This window comes from Mus caroli, unplaced genomic scaffold (genome assembly GCF_978045245.1).
Source record: "Mus caroli unplaced genomic scaffold, Mus_caroli_1 scaffold_8, whole genome shotgun sequence".
Classification (NCBI taxonomy): domain Eukaryota; kingdom Metazoa; phylum Chordata; class Mammalia; order Rodentia; family Muridae; genus Mus; species Mus caroli.
Window position 1 is genome coordinate 118912370 of NW_028227263.1, and position 21213 is coordinate 118933582.

Consider the following 21213-nt stretch of genomic DNA (forward strand, 5'->3'; position numbering starts at 1 on the left):
AGTCAAGGCTACTTCTGAAACTTCTTTTACATAATTTTAGCTTAGTGAATGTAATTATCATGAATAAAGATGAGGCATCGGGAAAGAGATTGGAAGCCATACTGGATAACTTACTATTCCATCAAAGGCCTTAAGATGGAGAATGTGCTCAAAGGCACCTTGCTTGTGGAAGAGGAAGAGTCTAGAGACACACAGTATTATGTGCTCTGTGATCATGTATTAATGCAGTAATACATACCTGTGGGGCTTACAGATATGAACAATCATATAAAATGTAGGAACATTGAATAGTGACAATTATAGAGACACCTGTTTATCAAAGAAAACTAGTTCAAATTAAGCATCCTTTATGTGTACTGCTTATGAAGAGAGTGTTTAAATTTCTTTTGAAATATTTGCATTTTATGAATATGGGTAATTGTCACCAAGCTCAACACTGAAATTTATTTACATGCTGTGTTGGTGCACATGGCTTGGGGTTAGTTTTACACATTATTTTCAGTGCCTTTGTGTTTGTACATGAGCACAGTTGTGGAATTTTCTTATTGTGGTATCATGCATGGGATGTTGAAAACATTTTGTATTTTGGAACATCACATACTTCCACTTTAATTAAGGAATGCTTAATATGAAATAAAATAAATGTTTATTTATTTCCCTACTAATTTTATGTGTATGTATGTTTGTCCTTGCATAGGTTTATATGTATGCATAAGTTGTATGTAAATGAGAATGCAGAAGTCAAAGGAGGTCATTAGTCCTTGGCATTGTAATCATAGGAGGTTATGAGCAACACATAACTGTTGTGCGGGTGCTTGGAAATGAACCCCAGTCCTCTGCAAGATCAGAAAGTGATTATAAATGTTGAACTAACACTCCAGTCTTGAAATGATGTTTGTGAAAGAAAGGGAGAAAAGAATGCACTATAAAAAGTTGAATAATGTTTCAAAAGAGAGAAAAAAATTACATTACCAGACAAAATTTTTTGGTTATGTAATTACCATTTGATATTATGTAGTAGATTAAATTTATACTTGGTGAGTAGTAATTATAAAGAGCTACACTGATCACGAGTTGCCTTAAATATTAGTCTTTAAAATACCAGCCTTTAACCCATACAAGTAACAGGATTGGGAAAATTATTTAAAATAATAGGATTTGGCTGGAGTAGGAGCTAAGTTGGTAAAAACGCTTGGCCACTCAAACATAATGACTTGAATTTGATCACCAGAACACATGTGAAAAGTCCAGGGCTAGTGACACACTGAGGAACTGGAGGCAGCAGGATGGATCCCTGGGGCTCGCTGGACAACCAGCTAAGTCTAATAAATGAGTTGCAGGCCAGTGAGAGACATTATCTCAAAGGAGATTCCTTGTGTTCCTGAGTATGTCATCTGAGCTGTCCTCTGATCTCCACATGCATGTGTACAGAGACAGACAGACAGACAGACAGACAGATGCACAGGCACACACACAGGCTCAGGCACAAGCAATCGCACATACATGCACATGCACACACACACAGACAACAAAAGAGTATAATGAAAAAACTTAATGGAGTCACTAGAAAAGGATTTATCATAAATGATAAATTTCTTGTATGGGTGGAAATATTAGTCAACTTCCTGTTCTACAAATAAGTTGTCAGGTAAATCAACAGTCAATTTTGCCTACATCTGTGGTGATCTAGTTTTTCAAAAATATTTGAAAATGTCTCTATCCCAAGAGAGAGAGAGAGAGAGAGAGAGAGAGAGAGAGAGAGAGAGAGAGAGAGAGAACTTGCAAACATATGAAGGACAGAAGACAATTTTGTGGGATTTGGTTATTTGCTTCTATCCTATGGGAATTAACTCAGGTCCTTGTGGCCACCAGTCTGAGAGGAGAAAGGGGCCAGAGGTGGAGATCACAGTTCAGACGGCCATGAATATGGACAGCATGATATGCAGAGACTGCTAGAACAAGACAAGTCTAGTTTATTGTTTCAGGGATAGGGCATAGAAGGGATTTTTAGGGGTACAGGTGGAAAGCACTAATTGGTCATGCCATCAAAGGAGCAGTATGGGCTGATTGATTATACTACAGGACCTAATTATCATCTAGGTGGGAAGCCAGAGTAGGATGGATGTGCTGAGTTATACAACCTTGCAGAGAGCTCTGTACAATGTCACCTGTTAGACAAGGGCACACAAGGCCAACCAGGTGCCAAGCTCTGAAAGCCACCCATTCCTGAGGGACTACTACCTTATAGCAAGGTTCCCCAGATGGTCCTCAGGCTTGGTAGCAAGAGTGTTTAGCTATCTCACCAGACTATTTCAGTTTGTTTTTCATGCAAAGTAGAAATTCAGTATAGGAAGAACATGAAAAACTGAGGAGGCATGTGAATTCAACAGTAAGTTGCTGACATGCGATCCTCTTTCAGGTTGTCTTACTGCTGTCTCACATTTATTGCCTGTGGACATCTCTATGAAGCTCTTTTGAGCAACAAACACCTCTCTCTCCTTGATCTGGGATCAAATTTCCTGGAAGATGTTGGAGTGAACCTTCTGTGTGAAGCTTTGAAATATCCAAACTGCACCCTCAAGGAATTATGGTAGGACTATGCTTTCATTTATTGCTGGGGGTGCTATTTCCGATGTTGGCATTCAGAAAATAGGATAGCATTGTCTGAATGTCATTGTGACTTAGAAATTGTCTTAGGCCTGCCACCCATAATACCTATCTTAAGATATGGAGTCCTTCGTCATTGGGTTAAGAGGATGAGTCCCCAGAGAGTACTGCTTGATCACATGGTAAAACATTTACACTCTATCAAGGCTTGAGAGATGACTTAGTGGTTGAGAGCACTTGTTAATGAGTCATAAGGACCAGACTCTGCATTCTAGCACCCATGTTTGATAGGTCACAATCACCTGTAACTACAGCATCAAGGGAACCAATGTCCTTTACTGGCCTCCATGGGTAGACACCCCTCCCAACATGTACACATACACTCACATGGGCTCATGTACACTGACACAAGTGAAAAAGAAGGTATGTCAAGGTATGAGCAAGAAGGATATCAGTCTTTCTCAACATACTGTAGCAACCAGTTTATTGTAACTCCTCTCTCTTGATAGATAAGGAGATTAAGTATAGACCTCATATGACAGAATTGAAGTGATGGGCATGTATGTATATCAGGCACAGAGATATTGTGTTTATATATGAAGATCACAGTTTCTAAATCTTTACACTATTGGTTTTAGTAGTATGTCTTTATCAATTAGATGCCAGTAGCACTCTCTGTCATGGGGTGGCAAACCAAAGTACATCTAGATGCCATATAAGCTGGTCCAGGAAGGGTTTGAGGAGATGTTAATAGTATTTTTATATCATTTAGATTCCAGTAGCACTCTCTGGCCTAGGGTGGCAGACCAATGTACATCTAGATGCTATAAGAATCCCCTGGAGAGTAAAATTCTTCCATGCTTGAGAGCTATTTTATACATACATATATCCCTACATAAATCCATATGTATATATACCTCGATCACTCATGACTCTATGCATGTGTCTTGTATATATTTACATATCTATCTGCCTATCTCATATCCACCCAATTATTATCTGTAATCTATGAAATCAACATGTCTCCTTTGTCTAACATTTAAAAATTTATTGTCTTACTTACATATCATCAACCTCTTCATATATTCATTTGCAAATCACTTTACATTACAATCTATATATCTACTAATTTGTATATGTTCATTATTCATCTAACATACATCTGCCTAATGTCTATAATTAACATATATGCATAATCTATGTATTCTCAATTCCTTACCTATCTTATACCAACTATATTCCTTTTGTCCCTCAACATCTCTATTGTCACAGACCCTCTGGGTCCCTTTGTCTGCGTGGACGGGTCTCTGGGTACAGATGTGCAAGGAGTCAGCAGGAATGACAGACAGATGCACACAGGAGATTGTGTAGAATCTGAATGTATTTTTTCAGGTCAAGCATCAAACTTTTTTTACAGCAGAATAGCAAAAAACCAGATGAGATACAATCCACTAAGTTACAGTGACATAATACAAAAGGAATGTATACATCAAAAGAAGGCGGGAACCAGACCACTGTCACTAAGAAGGGAGCCAAGTGTAAAACTAGTCTATTGTTAAGCCCACCACCAGGGTTTCTACTTTAGCAGACCTTCTCATGAATACTGAAATACCACAACCCCCCTATTTCCTGGGCCCTGATAATTTCTAGTATGAGTGTAACTTTTAAGTATCTGTGGAGAATCTCCATTTGTCAGACGAATTCACCAACTTGCTTCTAATATGCAATGTAGCCTGTACTGAAGATTTCTATCTCAGTGGGATTCCCTGGCTCTTTCATGGTAAATACTCTGCAGACCAGCCCTGAGCTGCTGTCCTTACTAACTACTCTGCAGACCAGCCCTGAGCTGCTGACTCTGTCTTTTGTAATGCTTAATTGGTTACTGAATAGGTAACTTCCTTACTGCATTTCTACCGGATTCCAAGCTCATTGGCTTCTGGCACATTGGAACACTGGTGGGAGACTTAACTATATCAGAATTCAATCTTAAAAGGCACTTATAATAAAATAATACTAAAAGGGAGCACGTGGATCCATACACCAGACTAACTCGGGGATAGGGTATGAGTATATGGGTTAATGAGAATGCCAACGCTCCAGGAGGTGAGTTTCCGTGAAACTCTTTGCCTCGTGAGTGTTTCCAGGCCTCTCGGCCTGCCAAGCAAACTTCACTGGAGTGTGTGTAGCACTCTATTATTTTTTTTTAATTTTTAATATTTTTATTACATATTTTCCTCAATTACATTTCCAATGCTATCCCCAAAGTCCCCCATAGCGCCCCCCACTTCCCTACCCACCCATTCCCATTCTTTTGGCCCTGGCATTCCCCTATATTGGGGCATATAAAGTTCGCAAGTCCAATGGGCCTCTCTTTCCATTGATGGCCGACTAGGCCATCTTTCGATACATATGCAGCTAGAGACAAGAGCTCCGGGGTTCTGGTTAGTACATCATGTTGTTCCAACAATAGGGTTGCAGATCCCTTTAGCTCTTTGGGTACTTTCTCTAGCTTCTCCATTGGGAGCCCTGTGATACATCCAATAGCTGACTGTGAACATCCACTACTGTGTTTGCTAGGCCCTGGCATCGTCTCACAAGAGACAGCTATATTTGGGTCCTTTCAGCAAAATCTTGCTAGTGTATGCAATGGTGTCAGCATTTAGAAGCTGCTTATAGGATGGATCCCTGGATACGGCAGTCTCTAAATGGTCCATCCTTTCATCACAGCTACGAACTTTGTCTCTGTAACTCCTTCCCTGGGTGTTTTATTCCCAATTCTAAGAAGGGGCACAGTGTCCACACTTTGGTATTCATTCTTCTTGAGTTTCGTGCGTTTAGCAAATTGTATCTTATATCTTGGGTATCCTAAGTTTTGGGCTAATATCCACTTATCAGTGAATACATATTGTGTGAGTTCTTTTGTGATTGTGTTACTTCACTCAAGATGATGCCCTCCAGGTCCATCCATTTGGCTAGGAATTTCATAAATTCATTCTTTTTAATAGCTGAGTAGTACTCCATTGTGTAAATGTACCATAATCTCTGTATCCATTCCTCTGTTGAGGGACATCTGGGTCCTTTCCACCTTCTGGCTATTATAAATAGGGCTGCTATGAACATAGTGGAGCATGTGTCCTTTTTACCGGTTGGGACATCTTCTGGATATATGCCCAGGAGAGGTATTGCTGGATCCTCCGGTAGTACTATGTCCAATTTTCTGAGGAACCGCCAGACTGATTTCCAGAGTGGTTGTACAAGCTTGCAATCCCACCAACAATGGAGGAGTGTTCCACTTTCTCCACATCCTCACCAGCATCTGCTGTCACCTGAATTTTTGATCTTAGCCATTCTGACTGGTGTGAGGTGGAATCTCAGGGTTGTTTTGATTTGCATTTCCCTGATGATTAAGGATGTTGAACATTTTTTCAGGTGCTTCTCTGCCATTCGGTATTCCTCAGGTGAGAATTCTTTGTTCAGTTCTGAGCCCCATTTTTTAATGGGGTTATTTGACTTTCTGGAGTCCACCTTCTTGAGTTCTTTATATATATTGGATATTAGTCCCTTATCTGATTTAGGATAGGTAAAGATCCTTTCCCAATCTGTTGGTGGTTTTTTTGTCTTATTGATGGTGTCTTTAGCCTTGCAGAAGCTTTGCAGTTACATGAGGTCCCACTTGTCAATTCTCGATCTTACAGCACAAGCCATTACTGTTCTATTCAGGAATTTTTCCCCTGTGCCCATATCTTCAAGGCTTTTCCCCACTTTCTCCTCTATAAGTTTCAGTGTCTCTGGTTTTATGTGAAGTTCCTTGATCCACTTAGACTTGACCTTAGTACAAGGAGATAGGAATGGATCGATTCGCATTCTTCTACATGTTAACAACCAGTTGTGCCAGCACCATTTGTTGAAAATGCTGTCTTTCTTCCACTGGATGTTTTTAGCTCCCTTGTCGAAGATCAAGTGACCGTAGGTGTGTGGGTTCATTTCTGGGTCTTCAATTCTATTCCATTGGTCTATTTGTCTGTTACTATACCAGTACCATGCAGTTTTTATCACAATTGCTCTGTAGTAGAGCTTTAGGTACGGCATGGTGATTCCACCAGAGGTTCTTTTATTCTTGAGAAGAGTTTTTGCTATCCTAGGTTTTTTTGTTATTCCAGATGAATTTGCAGATTGCACTTTCTAATTCGTTGAAGAATTGATTTGGAATTTTGATGGGGATTGCATTGAATCTGTAGATTGCTTTTGACAAGATAGCCATTTTTACAATGTTGATCCTGCCAATCCATGGGCATGGGAGATCTTTCCATCTTCTGAGATCTTCTATAATTTCTTTCTTCAGAGACTTGAAGTTTTTATTATACAGATCTTTCACTTCCTTAGTTAGAGTCACGCCAAGATATTTAATATTATTTGTGACTATTGAGAAGGGTGTTGTTTCCCTAATTTCTTTCTCAGCCTGTTTATTCTTTGTGTAGAGAAAGGCCATTGATTTGTTTGAGTTAATTTTATATCCAGCTACTTCACCGAAGCTGTTTATCAGGCTTAGGAGTTCTCTGGTGGAATTTTTAGGGTCACTTATATATACTATCATATCATCTGCAAAGAGTGATATTTTGACTTCATTGTATCCCTTTGATCTCCTTTTGTTGTCGAATTGCTCTGGCTAGGACCTCAAGTACAATGTTGAATAGGTATGGAGAAAGTGGACAGCCTTGTCTAGTCCCTGATTTTAGAGGGATTGCTTCAAGCTTCTCACCATTTACTTTGATGTTGGCTACTGGTTTGCTGTAGATTGCTTTTATCATGTTTAGGTATGGGCCTTGAATTCCTGATCTTTCCAAGACTTTTATCATGAATGGGTGTTGGATCTTGTCAAATGCTTTTTCCGCATCTAACGAGATGACCATGTGGTTTTTGTCTTTGAGTTTGTTTATATACTGGATTACGTTGATGGATTTCCGTATATTGAACCATCCCTGCATCCCTGGGATGAAACCTACTTGGTCAGGATGGATGATTGTTTTGATGTGTTCTTGGATTTGGTTAGCAAGAACTTTATTGAGGATTTTTGCATCAATATTCATAAGGGATATTGGTCTGAAGTTTTCTATCTTTGTTGGGTGTTTTTGTGGTTTAGGTATCAGAGTAATTGTGGCTTCATAGAATGAGTTGGGTAGAGTACCTTCTGTTTCTATTTTGTGGAATAGTTTGTGAAGAACTGGGATTAGATCTTCTTTGAAGGTCTGATAGAACTCTGCAGTAAACCCATCTGGCCCTGGGCTTTTTTTAGTTGGGAGACTATTAATGACTGCTTCTATTTCTTTGGGGGATATAGGGCTGTTTAGACCATTAACCTGATCTTGATTCAACTTTGGTACCTGGTATCTGTCTAGGAACTTCTCCATTTCATCCAGGTTCTCCAGTTTTGTTGAGTATAGCCTTTGGTAGAAGGATCTGATGGTGTTTTGGATGTCTTCAGGATCTGTTGTTATGTCTCCTTTTTCATTTCTGATTTTGTTAATTAGGATGCTTTCCCTGTGCCCTCTAGTGAGTCTGGCTAAGGGTTTATCTATCTTGTTGATTTTCTCAACGAACCAGCTCCTTGATTGGTTGATTCTTTGAATAGTTTTTCTTGTTTCCACTTGGTTGATTTCGCCCCTGAGTTTGATTATTTCCTGCTGTCTACTCCTCTTGGGTGAATTTGCTTCCTTTTGTTCTAGTGCTTTTAGGTATGTTGTCAAGCTGCTAATGTGTGCTCTCTCTAGTTTCCTTTTGGAGGCACTCAGAGCTATGAGTTTTCCTCTTAGAAATGCTTTCATTGCGTCCCATAAGTTTGGGTATGTTGTGGCTTCATTTTCATTGAACTCTAAAAAGTCCTTAATTTCTTTCGTTATTTCTTCCTTGACCAAGGTATCATTGAGAAGAGTGTTGTTCAGTTTCCACGTGAAGGTTGGCTTTCTATTATTTATTTTGTTATTGAAGATCAGCCTTAGTCCATGGTGATCTGCTAGGATGCATGGGACAATTTCAATATTTTTGTATCTGTTGAGGCCTGTTTTGTGACCAATTATGTGGTCAAATTTGGAGAAGGTCCCATGAGGTGCTGAGAAGAAGGTATATCCTTTTGTTTTAGGGTAGAATGTTCTGTAGATATCTGCCAGATCCATTTAATTCATAATTTCTCTTAGTTTCTCTGTGTCCCTGTTTAGTTTCTGTTTCCATGATCTGTCCATTGGTGAAAGTGGTGTGTTGAAGTCTCCCACTATTATTGTATGAGGTGCAATGTGTGCTTTGAGATTTACTAAAGTTTCTTTAATGAATGTGGCTGCCTTTGTATTTGGTGCATAGATATTCAGGATTGATAGTTCCTCTTGGAGGACTTTACCTTTGATGAGTATGAAGTGTCCCTCCCTCTCTTTTTTAATGACTTTGGGTTGGAAGTCAATCTTATCAGATATTAGAATGGCTACCCCAGCTTGTTTCTTCATACCATTTGCTTGGAAAATCGTTTTCCAGCCTTTCATTCTGAGGTAGTGTCTATCTTTTTCTCTGAGATGAGTTTCCTGTAAGCAGCAAAATGTTGGGTCTTTTTTGTGTAGCCAGTTTGTTAGTCTATGTCTTTTTATCGGGGAGTTGAGTCCATTGATATTAAGAGATATTAAGGAAAAGTAATTGTTGTTTCCTGTTATTTTTGTTGTTAAAGTTGGCATTCTGTTTTTGTGGCTGTCTTCTTTTAGGTTTGTTGAGGGATTACCTTCTTGTTGTTTCTAGGGCGTGGTTCCTGTCCTTGTATTGGTTTTTTTCTGTTATTATCCTTTGAAGGGCTGGATTCGTGGAGAGATAATGTGTGAATTTAGTTTTGTCGTGGAATACTTTGGTTTCTCCATCTATGTTAATTGAGAGTTTGGCTGGGTATAGTAGCCTGGGCTGGAATTTGTGTTCTTTTAGTGTCTGTATAACATCCGTCCAGGATCTTCTGGCTTTCATAGTCTGTGGTGAAAAATCTGGTGTAATTCTGATAGGCTTGCCTTTATATGTTACTTGGCCTTTTTCTCTTACTGCTTTTATTATTCTATCTTTATTTAGAGCATTTGTTGTTCTGATTATTATGTGTCGGGAGGTATTTCTTTTCTGGTCCAGCCTATTTGGAGTTCTGTAGGCTTCTTGTATGTTCATGGGCATCTCTTTCTTTAGATTTGGGAAGTTTTCTTCTATAATTTTGTTGAAGATGTTTGCTGGTCCTTTGAGTTGAAAATCTTCATTTTCATCCACTCCTATTATCCGTAGGTTTGGTCTTCTCATTGTGTCCTGTATTTCTTGGATGTTTTGAGTTAGGATCTTTTTGCATTTTACATTTTCCTTGATTGTTGTGCCGATGTTCTCTATGGAATCTTCTGCACCTGAGATTCTCTCTTCCATCTCTTGTATTCTGTTGCTGATGCTAGTATCTATGGTTCCAGATTTCTTTCCTAGGGTTTCTATCTCCAGTGTTGCCTCATTTTGGGTTTTCTTTATTGTGTCTACTTCCCTTTTTAGGTCTAGTATGGTTTTGTTCATTTCCATCATCTGTTTGGATGTGTTTTCCTGTTTTTCATTAAGGACTTCTACCTGTTTGATTATGTTATCCTGTTTTTCTTTAAGGATTTGTAACTCTTTAGCAGTGTTCTCCTGCAATTCTTTAAGGGATTTTTGTGCTTCCTCTTTACTGTCTTCTACCTGTTTACCAGTGTTCCTTTGTATTTCTTTAAGTGTGTTATTAAAGTCCTTCTTGAACTCCTCTACCATCATCAGGAGATATGCTTTTAGATCTGTGTCTAGCTTTTCCGGTGTGTTGGGGTGCCCTGGACTGGGCGAAGTGGGAGTGCTGGGTTCTGATGATGGTGAGTGGTCTTGGTTTCCGTTAGTAAGATTAATACGTTTACCTTTTGCCATCTGGTAATCTCTGGGGTTAGTTGTTGTCGTTGTCACTGTTTAAAGATTGGAGCAGAAGCTGTGTTCCACTCACCAGCAGTCTCAAAATCCTGTGGCGGGGGTCGTGGGTAGCTGACGGTACCCCGGTGCTGGTCCAGCCGGAAGAGGCCTGTGGTCCTACTCAGGCAGATTTTCTGCTTCCCTAACTAATGCAGTCTCAGGTCCCGCGGGCAATTGGATTGGAGCAGAAGCTGTGTTCCACTCTCCAGAAGTCTTAAGATCCTGTGGCGGGTGTTGTGGGTAGCTGGCGAGTGTCAGCAGACCCTGCTCCCTAGCTACCCCGGTGCTTTTCTGACCGGAAGAGGCTTGTGGCCCTACGTAGGCCGGATTTCTGCCTCCCCAACCAAAGCAGTCTCAGGTCCCGCGTGATTGGACTGGAGCAGAAGCTGTGTTCCACTCACCAGTAGTCTCAAAATCCTGTGGCGGGGGTCGTGGGTAGCTGGCGGGTGTCAGCCGACCCTGCGCTCTAGCTACCCCGGTGCTGATCCGGCTGGATGAGGCCTGTGGCCCTACTCAGGCCGGTTTCTGCTTCCCTAACTAATGCAGTCTCAGGTCCCGCGCACAATTGGATTGGAGCAGAAGCTGTGTTCCACTCACCAGAAGTCTTAAGATCCTGTGGCGGGTGTTGTGGGTAGCTGGCGAGTGTCAGGCGACCCTGCGCCCTAACTACCCCAGTGCTTTTCTGACCGGAAGAGCGCACTCTATTATTTAAAGTGTCATGGGAAACCATGAACTTCAGGCTCAGGAAGGGTTTAAGGACATGTTATATTAATTACTGGGAGAAATTCAACACATGGTGATATTGCACATGAATCTGAAATCAGTGATAATATAGCTCCACTGATTTTTTAATGATATATGTATTATAACCAGAGGTAATGAGAGTAGAAACACCACATAAAGAGATCAAAGGAGAAAAACTTAGGTAAGCTGCAGAAAATCTTAGGTGAGCCAATGTAGAGCAGAGGACCCCAGTTGGGACTTTATGGTTCATATAAATAAGTCAAGCTGTTAAGATGGAATTTCATGGACTGGGGATATAGCTCAGTTGATAGAATTCTTATTTTGTATACACCAATTTTGAGTTTGACTCTCCAGCACAGGCTTAAATAAAAGCTATGTTAGCTACATAACTATAATCTCAGCACTGGGGGATAAAGTTAGGAAGTTCAAAGTCATCCTCAGCTATGTAATGAGTCTGAAGCCTGACTTGTTTACATGAGATTCTATCTAAAAAAGGGGGCAAGAATGGGAAAATGAAATGTGGCCAGTGAATAATGGCCGCTGGAATGGAGAATCATTCTCCACAAGGGGACATTATAACCTAGGTTATCCACCCCCTGGATACATGTACATACAAGCAAAACTAAGTGGACTTATTAGGTTGCATATACATGTACATATGTGCATGCACACACATATATCACATGTATGCATGTAATGAGAATAATTAAAGAAGAGATTGTTGATATGAAAGGGGTACTGGGGGGAAATGGAGGAAGAGGTGAAGTGATATTGATGGCTGTAGATGCAGTACTCATATGAAGTTCTAAAAAATAAAATTAAAAATGAAACAAAACAAAAGGATTGGGGAGTAAGTGTATTTACAACTATGTTTTCCCCAGGTTGCCTGGTTGCTATTTAACTTCAGAATGCTGTGAAAAGATCTCAGCTGTCCTTACTTGTAATAAAAATCTAAAGACCCTGAAACTTGGCAACAATAACATACAAGACACTGGTGTCAAACGGTTATGTGAAGCTCTGTGTCATCCTAAATGTAAATTGCAGTGTCTTGGGTGAGTTTCTCTTAACTGCCATGGTGGGAGGGAGGACTCACAACTTGATGAGGAAATGCTAGAGGATTAATAGGGTTAAGAAGTCCAACTAGCATAGGCTCATAAATTTTGAGGAAATGCACAGGTCTTGTACAGCTGCTGTGATATTGAATGCAATACTCCTGTTGTCTTACCCCACCTCGATATCTGGTTCCTCTAGTCTTTCTGACCCTTCTTCTGTTGTATCCCCTGAATCTTGAGGGGAGAGATTGATGTAAATGCTTCATTTGTGCCTTTGAACACTGTACCCTCTCTGAATGTTGACTATGTGAGTCTCCATATTATCCAGTCCATGACAAAATGAAGCTTCTTTAATGAGGCATGAGAGCTAAACATTTTTTTCAACTTGTGGGTCTCAACCTCTTTGATTTGAAATAAGGATTTGCTCAGTGTTGGTAATGTGGACATTTGGGATTGGCTAGATGTTTGATCAGATGCCTGGATCTGGCACTGAACAACACAATCTTTTTCTGGAATATTCCTGCTCACAGGTTAGACATGTGTGAGTTCAGCAGTGACTGTTGTAAAGACCTGGCATTGGCTCTTATCACTTGCAACACATTGAAGAGCTTAAATCTGGACTGGAATGCCTTGCATCACTCTGGGCTGGTGATGCTCTGTGAGGCTCTGAACCACAAACACTGTAAACTGAATATGCTTGGGTGAGTACACACTGTCTCCCATGGTCAGGAATGGTTTCAAAACAAGCTCTTCTGTGTCACTTTTCATAACCTCAGCTCCAGGGTTGAGGAGTTCTGTTGTGTAGGCCCACTGTCACACATTAACAGATTGATACCTATGCACTCATGGGTAATCATCCTATGGTGGTGATTACTTCAAATATCATCAGTCATTTTTTAAAAATAATACGGCTTATTTTTATAAGTTGCCATTCTGTTCTAAAGCATGAAATCACAAAAATTGCAGAAAATGAGTAGATTTAGAAGTATGGCAACCAGAAAGAAATAAGGTACATGTTCTCTCTCATATACAGATCGTAATTTATCCCCCCCCCCAATAAATACATGTACATATGCACAAGGGTATAATATACTGGACATGAAATAAAAAGATAAATGGTTATAAATATAAATTCACATATATAGTATACCTTGTGTTATTCAGTATATACATATATAGTATACCTTGTGTAATTCAGTTGGTCTCTCAAGACAACACATTTTCAATGACAAATTGATTTTTATAACTATTTTCTTTATATGTGTGAATATTTTGTCACACCTCCACCCTGTTGATTTAAATCCTGTACTAGGGCTATAAAGAGTAATGTTAAAGCAAGGATTAGGGAAGAGCTCTAGGGTGTTAGCTCAGATGGTTAATCATGGTAAGAATGCTATAGTTGGGGCAGGACTGACCAAAGGAGAGGGTGGAGAGTCTGGAGCTGAAATTGAGCAAGAGATCTAAAAGAGCACAGCACATCAGTGTGAACTCTTTGTGTAATTAAAGGTGACGTAGCACATGCTTATAGTCACCAGACAAGGAAAAAACAGAGGGGAGAAGAAGCTTGAGGAAGCCAGCTGTACTTTCAAAGAGACCCGTGTTCCAGTTTTAAGTTTTAAAATTCAGGGAGACTAATGGTCAAAAAACTAAAGGAAAATTTTCAAGAGAGAAATGTTATTAATTATATTGAATATTCATTCTCAGGACATTATTTGACAAAAAATTAAAAAACCAAGCCCACATCTGTGATCCTTTACTTCCAGGCGATATTGAAGAAGGCATAGAAAGGTGGTAAGAGGTGGAGATAACCTATAAAGCAGCACCTGCTAGGCTCAATAAGGTAGACACACACATGAACAGACTGTAGCAGAGGTTGCCTCCACAAGACCTGCATAAAATCAAGCCAGTCAAAATTCCAACATAGATAGAGGAGGATCTTCTGAGACCTTACCCCTAGCTGAAGAGTTATTTACATTTAGTGGCTTCAAGGGGAAGGAGAGTTGGTTCTTTTCAATGATGTAATTATTGGAGAATATGCAACCCTGCTAGGTTGCATATTCTCCAGAGGAAGGTCCTAAAAGCATACATTTATGGAAATCTCTAGTTAGATTCACTGAGCTATTGGGCAGGAAAAGGACATGAAATTTGGAAAAGAATGTGGAAGGGTCAGAGAAGGGAACGGGGAAAGAATATGATCAAAACATATTATATGCATAAGAAATTCTCAAAAATAAACACATTGATTTTTAAAATATAGATATAATGATAATAATCATTTGGCAATGTTTACTGTCTGTGGAATCAGTATTGGGTTTTTTTTTTTTTTTTTAGGTAAGTTTAGTAATCATGGCATAGTTGAAATAGTCAAAGAGAATAGGTGAGCTAAGGTATAGGATATGTCATTAAGTGTCTCACAGAAAGTTGATAGGAACACAAAAGGAACAGACTTAATATGAATAATTATAAGATTGGTGGCTAGGACATGAATTACACCATTGTTCATAAGTTTAAGGAAAGCCAACACTATGTAAAGTTATAATGCATGAGTAAGAAATTATGCTCATAGGCACTTAAACAGTGAGTGGGTACAAACAGCCATTTATGCTTCAATATTGTTTAACTTTAATTTTAATATCTTGATATTTTATATGCATATATAATATATATGTATATATTATATATGTGTATATACACACATATATATGAATTCATATATATATGAATTCATATGAATTCATATATACATGAATGAAAGGGTCTCTACTCTCTGGGAAATAATGATGCTTTCCCTCCATTTATTTATTTATTTATTTATTTATTTATTTATTTATTTATTTATTCATTCATTCATTCATTCATTCATTCCTAGGAACAGATGACAGAGAGACAGTCATAGGTGTAAAGAGAGGCAAATGATTGTCAACAAAAACTTGGGATGCTGACATGGCTCAGTGAGTGAAGGCACTTGCTGCCACACCTGACAATCCAAAATTCCCATAGTAGAAGAGGGAGGGTGGATTCTGACCTTCACATATTTGGAGAAGCATGCATCTGTACACACACACACACAAATTAGTGATTTTTTTTAAAAAGTAGTAAACAGAAGTTTCTTTTTTTCACCCCAGACTGGACAAATCTGTATTTTCTGAGGAATCACAGACATTACTGCAAGCTGTGGAAAAGAAAAATAACAATCTGAATGTTTTGCATTTTCCCTGGGTTGAAGAGGAACGTGAAAAGAGGGGTGTTCGTCCGGTATGGCACAGCAAGAATTGATCTGTGATGAAGGCTTATCCTCTATTATGTTTCTCCCATATACCCTGTCCCAAGTTGCACACCATGGTAGTGGTGGCTGTTTCCAGGGCTGTTCTTCCACATTGTCCCACCCCCACCCTTCTTTATATCTCCCCATACCACTTTGCAATGTTTATATTACAAGCACATTTAATAAACACTAAGCGTGTTTGAAAACATGAATGTTTCCTCAATGAATGTCTTAAAGTGTAGGAATTTGAAACTTAATGGACACCGATCCTCTTTAAACTATCACTCCCAACCAGAACTGTAACTTGTCTTCAGTTGGTGTCATTCTCAGAGCAGCTAATATCCACCTGAACTTCCTGTGTGTAGTTCATTCTGTGATCCTTAAATACAGGAACATTGTGATGCAGAAAGTAGTAAGACAATGTTTAGAAACATGGATCCAAAGCCGGGCGTGGTGGTGCACGCCTTTAATCCCAGCACTCGGGAGGCAGAGGCAGGAGGATTTCTGAGTTCGAGGCCAGCCTGGTCTACAAAGTGAGTGCTAGGACAGCCAGGGCTACACAGAGAAACCCTGTCTCGAAAAAAACCAAAAAAAAAAAAAAAAAAAAAACATGGATCCATAATTTTTGGAAAAGTGACCTCAAAATTTCTCTTTTCTAAGTTCTAGGGATCAGACCTAGGACTCACTCTTGGGACTGGAAATATACATGAGAAATTTAAATGTCCCTTACTTTTCAGAAGATCAGAGTTCAAAACCTAGCAGTACACTGTGTGCTTCCACACTCCAGCTCTAGGATATCTGATCTGCATTCCAAGCCTCCATAGGCACATACATGCATGCACACAGATATTATACACACAAACTTTTAAAACTTGACATTTTATATGTTAACTCTTAGTCACTATTGCAATTGCTATAAATTACAACAAATAGATCAGTTCTGTTTAAATAATATATTAAATTTTAATCTGTTAACTGTTCTCAAGTAGTAGTTCATGAAAGGGGTTATATATCAAATAACCTACATATCAGATATTTACATTATGATTCATAACAGTAGCAAAGCTACAGTTCTGAAGTAGGAATGAAGTAATTTTATTGTTTAGGGTCACCACCACATGAAAAACTGTATTAGAGGGTTGCAACATTAGGAAGTCTGAGGACAACTGAATAATATTTAAATTATTTTTCTTTTTAAAATATTCATTTTATGGTTAAGTGAGTCCAGGGTGTGTGTGTGTGTGTGTGTGTGTGTGTGTGCGTGCCATGTGTGTGCAGAAGATTTTAGAGGTTTAGAGGGCAGGCATCAGGTCCCCTGAAACTATAGTTACAGATGTTAATGAGCTGCCAGGTGGGTGCTGGAGAATTGGACCTGAATCCTCTGTAGGAACAGTACATATTCTTATTCCCTAAGTCATCTATCCATTCTTTAAATTATTTTTTTTAAACTAGAAAAAATTATTACTAGTTCAGGGAGCTTTGTTGATAGAAATAATTGACTTATTACCACTCTAATATTTGGCTTTAATTTTCTTCTGATACATTTAAGGCAAGGTAGATTTCTTCCTTAATGTAATAGAATCCCTCCTCTTTAATTTTCTTTTTTTCCATTAATTTATTTATTAAGCTTACATCCAGATCCCTCCCCCTTTCCTCTCATCCCAGTCTCACTCTTTTTTTTCTATTCTTTATTTAAGTTTCAAATGTTATCCCCTTTCCCAGTTCCCCTCTGCAAACCTCCTATTCCATCATCCCTTACCTCGCTTCTATAAGAGTGCTCCCCACCCACCTACCCACTCCTGCCTAACCACCATAGCATTCTTCTACTCTAGGGCATCAAGGCTTCACAGGACCAAGGGCCTCCCCTCCCATTGATGCCAGATAAGGACCCTTCAGCTCCTTCAGTCCTTTCCCTAACTCCTCCATTGAGGTCCCTGTGCTCATTCCAATGGTTGGCTGTGTGCATCCACCTCTGTACATGTCAGGATCTGGAAGAGCCTCTCAAGAGACAGCTTTATCAGGCTCCTGTTAGCAAGTATTTGTTGGCATCCATAATAGTGTCCTGGTTTGGTGTCTGCATGTGGAATGGATCCCCAGGTGGGGCAGAACTGGGTGGCCTTTCATTCAGTCTCTGCTCTACTCTTTGTCCCTGTATTTCCTTTAGACAGGAGCAATTCTGAGTTAAAAGTTTGGAGATGTATGTGTGGTACCATCCCTCCATCAGGGGGGCATGCCTAACCTCTGGATGTGCTCTCCACAGGTTCTCCCTCCCCTTTGTGGGATATTTCAGCTAATGTCATCTCTGTGGGGTCCTGAGAGGCTCTTGCTTTCCTTGCATCTGGGACTTTCTGGTTGCTACTCTCAGTTCTCCATCCCCCATTGCTACACAGCTCTATTCAATTTCCTGACCCCTCTCTCTGTACATTCCCTCAATCTTCTCCCATACCCGATTCTTCCCCAGGGCCACTCCTCTTTCTTTTTTTTTTAAAGATATTTTCTTCTTTTACATTTCAAATGCTATCCCCAAAGCCCCCTAGACTATACCCCGGCCATGCTCCCAAACCCATACACTCCCACTTCCTGGCCCTGGCATTCCCCTATACTGGGGCATATGATCTTCGCAAGACCAAGGGCCTCTCCTCCCATTGAAGGCCGACTAGGCCATCCTCTGCTACATATGCAACTAGAGACACAGCTCAGGGGAGTACTGGTTAGTTCATATCGTTGTTCCTCCTATAGGGTTGCAGACCCCTTTAGCTCCTTGGGTACTTTCTCTAGCTCCTTCATTAGGGGCCCTTTGTTCCATCTAATAGATGACTGTGAGCATCCACTTCTGTGTTTTCCAGGCACTGGCATAGCATCACAAGAAATAGCTATATCAGGGTCCTTTCAGTAAAATCTTTCTGGCATATGCAATAGTGCCTGTGTTTGGTGGTTGTATATGAGATGGATTCCTGGGTGGGACAGTCTCTGGATGGTCTTTCCTTCTGTCTTAGCTTTGAACTTTGCCTCTGTAACTACTTCCATGGGTATTTTGTTCCCCATTCTAAGAAGGGACAAAGTATCGACCCTTTGGTCTTCCTTCTTCTCGAGTTTCATGTATCTTGCAAATTGTATCTTCGGTATTCCAAGTTTCTGGGTTAATATCCACTTATCAGTGAGTGCATACCATGTGTGTTCTTTTGTGATTGGGTTACCTCACTCAGGATGATATCCTTCAGATAACATCCATTTGCCTAAGAAGTTCATGAATTCATTGTTTTTAATTACTGAGTCATACTCCATTCTGTAAATGTACCACATTTTCTGTATCCATTCCTCTGTTGAGGGACAACTGGGTTCTTTACAACTTCTGGCTATGAAGATAGTGGAGCATATGTACTTATTACCAGTTGGAACATCTTCTGGGTATTTGCCCAGGAGAGGAATTGCTGGATCTTCCAGTAGTACTCTATCCAATTTTCTGAGGAACCGCTAGACTGATTTCCAGAATGGTTGTACCAGCTTGCAATCCCACCAACAATGGAAGAGTGTTGCTCTTTCTCCACATCCTCGCCAACATCTGATGTCACCTGAATTTTTGATCTTAACCTTTCTGACTGATGTGAAGTGGAATCTCAGGGTTGTTTTGATTTGCATTTCCCTGATGATTTAGGATGTTGAACATTTTTTCAAGTGTTTCTCAGCAATTCAGTATTCCTCAGTTGAGAATTCTTTGTTTAGCTCTGTACCCCATTTTTTAAAAAGGGGTTATTTGAATTTCTAGAGTTCATCTTCTTGTGCTCTGTGTATATATTGGATGTTAGTCCCCTATCGGATTTAGGATTGGTAAAGATCCTTTCCCAATCTGTTGGTGGCCTTTTTGTCTTATTGACAGTATCTTTTGCCTTACAGAAATTTTGCAATTTTATGAGGTCCCATTTGTAGATTCTTGATCTTACAGCACCAGCCATTGCTATTGTATTCAGGAATTTTTCCCCCTGTGCCCATATTTTCGAGGTTTTTCCCCACTTTTTCTTCTATAATTTTCAGTGTCTCTGATTTTACATGGAGTTCCTTGATTCACATAGATTTGACCTTAGTACATGGAGATGAGAGTGGATCAGTTCACATTCTTCTAATTGATATCCTCCAGTTGTACCAGCACCATTTGTTGAAAATGCTGTCTTTTTTCCACTGTATGGTTTTAGCTCCCTTGTCAAAGGTCAAGTAACCATAGGTGTGTGGGTTCATTTCTGGGTCTTCAATTCTATTCCATTGATCTACCTGTCTGTCATTGTACCAGTACCATGCAGTTTTTTTTATTTTTATCACAATTGCTCTGTAGTACAGCTTTACATTAGGCATGGTGATTCTCCCAGAGGTTCTTTTTATCATTGAGAAAAGTTTTTGCTATCCTAGGTTTTTTGTTAATCCAGATGAATTTGCAGATTGCTCTTTTTATATGTCCATGGGCATCTCTTTCTTTAAGTTTGGGAAGTTTTCTTCTATAATTTTGTTGAAATATTTACAGGCCCTTTAAGTTGAAAATCTTCATTCTCATCTATACATATTATCTGTAGGTTTGGTCTTCTCATTGTGTCCTGGATTTCCTTGAGGTTTTGAGTTAGGATCTTTTTGCATTTTGCATTTTCTTTGATTGTTGTGTTCATGTTCTCTATGGAGTCTTCTGTACCAGAGATTCTCTTTTCTTTTTTTTAAATTTTTTATATTTTTTATTACATATTTTCTTCAATTACCTTTCCAATGCTATCCCAAAAGTCCCCCGTACCCTTCCCCCTCACTTCCCTACCCACCCATTCCCATTTTTTTGGCCCTGGCATTCCCCTGTACTGGGGCATATAAAGTTTATGTGTCCAATGGAACTCTCTTTCCAGTGATGGCTGACTAGGCCATCTTTTGATACATATGCAGCTAGAGTCAAGAGCTCCAGGGTACTGGTTAGTTCATAATGTTGTTTCACCTATAGGGTTGCAGATCCCTTTAGCTCCTTGGGTACTTTCTCTAACTCCTCCATTGGGAGCCCTGTGATCCATCCACTAGCTGACTGTGAGCATCCACTTCTGTGTTTGCTAGGCCCCGTCATAGTCTCACAAGATACAGCTATATCTGGGTCCTTTCAGCAAAATCTTGCTAGTGTATGCAATGGTGTCAGCGTTTGGAAGCTGATTATGGGGTGGATCCCTGGATATGGCAGTCGCTAGATGGTCCATCCTTTCATCACAACTCCAAACTTTGTCTCTGTAACTCCTTCCATGGGTGTTTTGATCCCAATTCTAAGAAGGGGCACAGAGTCCACACTTTGGTCTTCATTCCTCTTGAGTTTCATGCGTTTAGCAAGTTGTATCTTATATCTTGGGTATCCTAAGTTTTGGGCTAATATCCACTTATCAGTGAGTACATATTGTGTGAGTTCCTTTGTGATTGTGTTATCTCACTCAGGATGATGCCCTCCAGGTCCATCCATTTGGCTAGGAATTTCATAAATTCATTCTTTTTAATAGCTGAGTAGTACTCCATTGTGTAAATGTACCATATTTTCTGTATCCATTCCTCTGTTGAGGGGCATCT

The 21213-nt window shown here is 39.7% G+C and overlaps 1 protein-coding gene across 3 annotated transcripts in view; it reads left to right on the forward strand.

Annotated features, from left to right (window-relative positions):
• LOC110299026 (NACHT, LRR and PYD domains-containing protein 9C) overlaps positions 1-15653 on the forward strand; it is a 33151-nt gene extending 17498 nt beyond the window's left edge. For all 3 annotated transcript variants that reach the window (XM_085840961.1, XM_085840963.1, XM_085840962.1), the window contains 4 exons: positions 2420-2590; positions 12207-12377; positions 12908-13078; positions 15503-15653. In XM_085840961.1, the coding sequence (XP_085697087.1) occupies positions 2420-2590; positions 12207-12377; positions 12908-13078; positions 15503-15653 (664 nt within the window). The remainder of the gene's footprint in view (positions 1-2419; positions 2591-12206; positions 12378-12907; positions 13079-15502) is intronic.
• The last annotated feature ends 5560 nt before the right edge of the window (positions 15654-21213 follow it).